General features: G+C 46.3%; 1 protein-coding gene across 2 annotated transcripts in view; it reads left to right on the forward strand.

Annotated features, from left to right (window-relative positions):
* Positions 1-6,578, forward strand: part of st6gal1 (ST6 beta-galactosamide alpha-2,6-sialyltranferase 1) — a 24,054-nt gene extending 17,476 nt beyond the window's left edge. For both annotated transcript variants that reach the window (XM_005951669.2, XM_005951672.3), the window contains 4 exons: positions 34-131; positions 952-1,053; positions 3,540-3,714; positions 5,176-6,578. In XM_005951669.2, the coding sequence (XP_005951731.1) occupies positions 34-131; positions 952-1,053; positions 3,540-3,714; positions 5,176-5,441 (641 nt within the window). In that variant the 3' untranslated portion in view covers positions 5,442-6,578. The remainder of the gene's footprint in view (positions 1-33; positions 132-951; positions 1,054-3,539; positions 3,715-5,175) is intronic.
* The last annotated feature ends 6 nt before the right edge of the window (positions 6,579-6,584 follow it).

Raw genomic sequence — 6,584 nt, forward strand, 5'->3', positions numbered from 1 at the left:
CTTCTTAACCGAATTAGTTTTCTCGTTTTTCAGACTCACATGAAGCTGTGCTGCGCTTCAACGCTGCGCCCACCACCGGGTACGAGAAGGACGTCGGGTCCAAAACCACCATCCGCCTCATCAACTCACAGGTGGGCACAGAAACAGGTGGTGACAGCTGAGCTGAGAGGAAGTGCTTCACTGCAAACGAGACAGACGTGGTGATAATAAGACGAGAATCCAAAGATCGTCTGCGCGTTGATTTTTAATCTGCGGCCAGTTTTATACGATAATTTTCTCTGTCACACTTATTAACTTGTGTTCTTCTGATTGGTTGCCCCTCATAAGCAAAATATTTCAACAGTAGATCTGATTGAGATCCCCCTCTGTGACATCACAGAGATCCAAGAGGAGAAAAACTGTGTGAAACGAAGCGTTTAGGCTGATTTTGGCCTGATTGTTAGAAACCTGGGTGTCTAATATCAACACAACAATGTGACAGAAATAATGTTAATTGTTTTTATTTTTTAATAACTTTTCCATACAACACGTGCAGCTTTGTTATCTAAATCACTTTGTTTAGTGTGTGAGAGCGTTCGGCTCTCCGCCACAGTTTGGAGTAAAGTCGAGTTTGTAACGACGCTGCAGGCGATGGTCGCGCTGAAGAGGTCGAGTTTGCAGATGGGCTGTGGGCGTTTCAGTGCAGAGCAGCTGCCTGTGGCTGTTTTTAGATGCTTTTATGTGAGAACACCTCGCTGTGAGGATCTGCAGAATGCTTCTGAATACGGCAAAGTCAAAACTTGACTGAGTGGATTTGGATTAATCAGTAGAACCAGAGAATTTAGCTGCTCGGTTTTCACAGCTTTTCATTTTTTAAAGAGTTTTAAAAGTCATGTTTCATTTATTAAAGCTTGTGCGACGCGGCTCGCTAAGCGACGTGTGTCAGTGTGCTTTTTCTCTGAATCTTTACAGGTGATGGCGTCTGATGACCACCGCTTCCTGTCCAGTTCTCTGTACAGCTCAGGTGTTCTGGTGGCCTGGGACCCCGCCCCCTTCTCTGCAGATCTCACAAAGGTGATGTGTTTGGATTTAAGCTAGAAGCCCTGTCACAACCAGCGTGCGTTTAATAACTTTTGTTAAATTGTTCAAATTAAGTGTAGAATTTTTGTCAAATAAGAGACACATTTATTCAAGTTTTCCTCCTACGGCTCCGTCGGGTGCACATATTCATGCACACGCTTGTATTAATCAGTTTGTGGTTTCTTTGGACATTTGTGGATTTTAGACTAACATGGACGAGCACAGGTAAACATGATGGTGTGTCTGACTGCAAGAATTCTGTTTGGAAAATGTCACGTTTGTGCAAAAACAGTGGAACATACAACATAACTTTGCTGTGCACACAGTCGATACCTGCATCTGTATTTGAGTCTAATAGGCCACACCCCTAATAAATAAAATGTAAAGCTTTATGACGGGAAGATTCTACGGAGCCCCCCAGGGGACATGGGAGAAAAAAAAATTAGGGAGAAAAAAAAAAAATTAGGGATAAAAAAAAAATAAGACGGACTTTTGCGAGATCTCGCAAAAGTATTGCGAGCGCTCGCAAAAGCATTGCGAGATCTCGCAAAAGTATTGCGAGCGCTCGCAAAAGTATTGCGAGATCTCGCAAAAGTTTTAGCCGCATTCTTCGAGCTAGTGGCCGCCAGCTCGAAGCCGACCGGGAGGTCGAGGCACGATGTGCCGGGAAAGCGGTGTTCCTCCCGGCTGTAGTAGGTCTCGACCTCCCGTTAGCTTCGAGCTAGTGGGTGTCAGATCTCCAAAAACGTCGGAGCTCTTTTGCAAATATGTGATGTCTTGTAAACCGAGCAGGTATCTGACGTTTACACAACTACATTCACGCCTCAAAATATCTTAAAAGTGTATTTTGTGACCCAGAAAGAGTAATATTACAACTAAGTAGCTGCCGCCATTGTTGGAGTTTTGCGAGATCTCGCAATACTTTTGCGAGCGCTCGCAATACTTTTGCGAGATCTCGCAATACTTTTCGAGATCTCGCAATACTATGCGAGATAATATACTTATAACTTTGCTGTGCACACAGTCGATACCTGCATCTGTATTTGAGTCTAATAGGCCACGCCCCTAATAAATAAAATGTAATGTCCCCTGGGGGGCTCCGTAAGATTCACTCCAGGGCAAAGCCAAACATTTTAACACGAGTCTGTGGGGACTGGCTCACTGCTGGGACCTCTAGTGGACACTTGAGGGACTGCAGGTTGTGGCTCTTGCGCACTGGCTTCTTTTCAGAATCAGAATCGTGTTTATTGGCCAAGTATATGTGCAGACACATACAAGGCATTTGGTTTGGGTAGATGGAGGCTCTCAAGCACAGCAATGTAAATCACACACACGTGTCTATATACACACATTACACAAAGCTGTGTAAACCAACTATAAATAACTAATCTAAACTTATATACATAGAATACAGAGATGAGGTGGAATGAATACTACAGAATGTGGTAGGTGCAGAAGGTGCAGTTGCAGTCTGGCAGTGGGAGCAGTGTGACAGGTCAACTGTTTAGGAGGGAGATGGCGAGGGGAAAGAAACTGTTCCTGTGTCGGGTGGTCCTGGTCTGCAGGCTTTTCTCAGGAGCTTAAAGGTTGACATGATGAAGTGTTCCCCTCGTGGATGCACAGAGCGTGGAGCCGGTCTGACTCTGCGCTGCAGGGAAACTGAACGAGTCGTCAGTAAATCCAGTTACCAGCAGGAACAACTGCTGGTTCTCCAGCTTCAGAAGCCGTTTCTCTGATGCATAATTCATGTGTTTATCCTGAGAGGACACGTCTACCACCACAGAGGATTTCTTCTGCTCTTTGTTTTTATTCCTGGACTCCACTCGAGTAACCTGGCACGATTAAAACCCAGTGGACAAAAGACGTCATTTATCTTGTGCTGCTCCTTTATGCAGCCCAGCTGGTCTGCTCTCAATGCATCTTGTCTGTTGTCCCTTTAAATGGAGACTCTTTCGTTACTGGAAGCTGCATAAAGGACAACTCTGACATTTAGGCCTCAGTCCAGCAGTGGGACTGAAAGATTTGCACATGAAGGACACTCCAAACAGCGGGGGGGCCCTGGCCCTTCTTTTCCTCTCCGAAGCCGCCGCCCCCTACATTATCTCTGCAGCCTTTATGTGGTAGAAAAGTCATGATCCCAGTGAGATTCTCAGGGTCTGAGCTTTTAAGTTTCTGGTTTATTTGAGCTGCTGTTTTCAGCATTTTTGTGATGTTTGTATTTATGCAGTTTATCGGTTCCTCTCACGTCTTTGTTCCCCTGTTTTCAGTTATGGTTGCTCACTTTCTGTTCTAAAACATCCCTCGGTCACTAACTAGTTAACGTCCTGTTTCTGCAGCCTGCACAGAGCGTCTCCCTGATAACTCAGTCAAAGGGAAGCATCAGTAAAACAAAGACTGAAGCAGCAGGATTGGTGCTGATACTGAATGTATTTTGAGGTGTCAGTTAAAACTCATACCTGTATGCCCCTCCCCCCCCGCAGTGGTTCAACAGGACTGATTACCCCATCTTCGCCCAGTACCAGAGGTACAGGAGGCTCCACCCTCTGCAGCCCTTCTACATCCTGCATCCTCGCTTTGAGTGGCAGATCTGGCAGCGAATACAGGACAACATGGCCGAGCCCATCCAGAAGAACCCGCCCTCCTCCGGCATGCTCGGTATGGTTTTCTCTCACTTCCTGTTTATGCTACAAACTGCCTTCATAACACACGTGGGGCAGAAATCTGAAACAAAACATGTACTGAATACTCGTTAAAATATAAACTCAGAGGTCACTAATGTTCAAGTCCTGTGTGCGTTTAGATATCAGATGTTTGTGTCTGCGACCTGATTGGCTGCATCGATCGTGTGTTGTTTGTTTTCTGTAAATGTCTCCTGGTCCAATCACGATCTTCTGAAAGAACGTTTGTGTGACAGCTGCTTATTGGTCCAGGCCGATCCGCTGATCGATGAGGCATCATCCGCCTCACTCCTTTGATCTCTCTGCACCGCCCGTCTCAGCCTTCAGCTTCACCTCAGAGTCTGCGCACCAGGCGAACTCTGCAGGAGCGATAATGAGGCGCCCAGCGATGTCACATCGCCGGCGTGCGCTGTGGGCGGAGAACAGCGAGCATAATAACACGGAACGAAGAAAGACTGAAATCTGCTTCAGGAAACTTTGCCCTCTTCATGACGCTGTCGTTAGAGCGTCATGTGACGAACCGACACACGTTTGTTTTTTCCTGGCTTCTTTTTTTGGTACTTTAAATGTATAGAAACGACTCCGCAGGCTGCAGGAAAAAGATCTAGTTTGATTTTAGGGGTGAAACGTCCCTTTAAGGTTGAACGCATATATACAAACTCCTCTGTGTCTTCTGTCAGTTGTCTTCCTGTTTTATTTTGAAAGTCTGTTCCTCGCGGTGTTTTGAGTGAGTTCAGCTGTACCTGCCGGGAGTCTTTTTACTCCTCGTCCTTCCCCTCAGTCTCAGTTTGGTTTCTTTGTAGCCGAGCACGACTCCTGATTTTCATATTTCTCTCTCTCCTCCAACGTCCTCCGTTCATGTCACGAATTTCACAAATGCAGGATCTGATTTGTAACTGGAGCTCCGCCTCCTTTGGTGTCTGATATTAGAGCCTCAGTTCATTATCTACATCTCTCCTCCAGGATCATCAGACAGGAAGTAGATCTGTTACACAGAAGTGATTATATGTAATGAGAAGGTTGTTTCTGCAGCATGTGTGCGGGCCGTGGAGGACGTGAACATGTTGGCGGACCTACAGTGCGTAGGCAGCTGTGCTGTTCGTTACACAACTGAGGACAAAGCTGTGGGCTGGATGAAGAACACATGAAGGCTTCATGTTTGTAGATGTTGCTCCAAAGTGAGGATCAGTCCTAACCAGCGCTGGGCCACATGGGCAGAAATGATATTTAGTCTGAAAGACGTCTTTGTTTCCAGGATTTCAAATGAAATCCTTTTCACTCAGTTGGGAATATTCTGTGTCAGGTTTCATGTCCTCCTGTGACCTTCTGTGGTTCTGGTTATTCGATTTTATTTGATTTATATAAGCACAACAGAGGAAGCACCAAACTGTCTGAAAAGCTCTGCAAAGTGTCCTCATGCCCTCTGCTTCCTGTCCAGGCACCGTCCTGATGATGTCGCTGTGCGAGGTGGTGCACGTGTACGAATTCCTGCCGTCCCGGAGGAAGACGGAGCTCTGCCATTACTACCAGCGTTTCTACGACGCCGCCTGCACGCTGGGCGCCTACCACCCACTGCTGTACGAGAAGAACCTGGTTAAGCGCATGAACCAGGGCTCCGACCGCGACATCTACACCAACGGACGCGTCACGCTGCCCGGCTTCAGGAAGCTGAACTGCAGCCAGACTGCTGGAGGAGACCGCTGACTGCATCAACGCACAAATCTGAGTCCTGCATGAAGATGAGCCGACGCATGCAAACCTCATCCTCACTACCGAACCACAAAGAGCGCTCTATAAATATTTCATGCTGTTAACACACACACTGGAGTCCGATCAGCTCATACATGTGCTGCTGTACACACATCCCTGTGAGGTCATTGGCGCGTGATCACTGGATGCTTCTTAGTTGCCCAAATTTTGATGTTCATGTTGACCTTAGAGGATAATTCTGGTGGTTTTCAAGGAATCTCAGTGATTGCCTTTAACTCAGGGGTGGGGAACTCCAGGCCTCAGGGGCCGGCGTCCTGCGGGTTTTAGATCTCACCCTGGGCCAACACACCTGAATCACATGATTAGTTCATTGATAGGCCTCTGGAGAACTTCAAGATATGATGAGGTCATTTAACCACTTAGATCAGCTGTGTTGGATCAAGGACACATAACCTGCAGGACACCGGCCCTCGAGGCCTGGAGTTTCCCACCCCTGCTATAACTGCGAGGTGGAGAGCGTACGAGTGAGTGACAGACCACCAAAAATGTCCTCTGATCAAAAAGTGCATATTAATATGTTCCAGGACAGATTCCCTGACATCCAGCCTGTTTTGAGGGGTCCAAAATCATTTCTTCCTGAAGTTAAAAAGCAGATAAAATCAAAAATTTAGCAAACTGGGTCATAAATATCAGTCGTGCGCAGGTCCAGCGACACCGTCTCTGCTTGTGTGTTTGTGTTCTGGTTTCTTGTTCAGGCAGCAGGAGGCCGCTGTGCCTGTGTGTGATTACATACGTGATGCTTACACACCTCACTGAACCCGTTTATTGAAGAAGATACTGCCTGCAGATGAGTTTACTTCTAACTTAACCCAAAAGGTCACTTCGTAGGTTTTTTACACACTTTGTGAGTCCTGCCATTTCCAGTAATCTTTTTGTAATCCTCACGTAGTGTAAATATTATGAAAGTATTATAGGAGGAGGGTCTTTACTGTGATATCAGCATTTGATTTTTCTCCAACGTAAAAGCCCCACTCGGTTTATATGGACATGCTAACTGATATTTTATTTGCAGTATTTGTTTCTTCAGTCCGTGACACACTGAGCTCGTGGCAAAAACATGACACAAAATCCAAACTT

Source organism: Haplochromis burtoni, unplaced genomic scaffold, assembly GCF_018398535.1.
Source record: "Haplochromis burtoni strain Fernald_Lab_line unplaced genomic scaffold, NCSU_Asbu1 Contig_1089, whole genome shotgun sequence".
NCBI lineage: Eukaryota > Metazoa > Chordata > Actinopteri > Cichliformes > Cichlidae > Haplochromis > Haplochromis burtoni.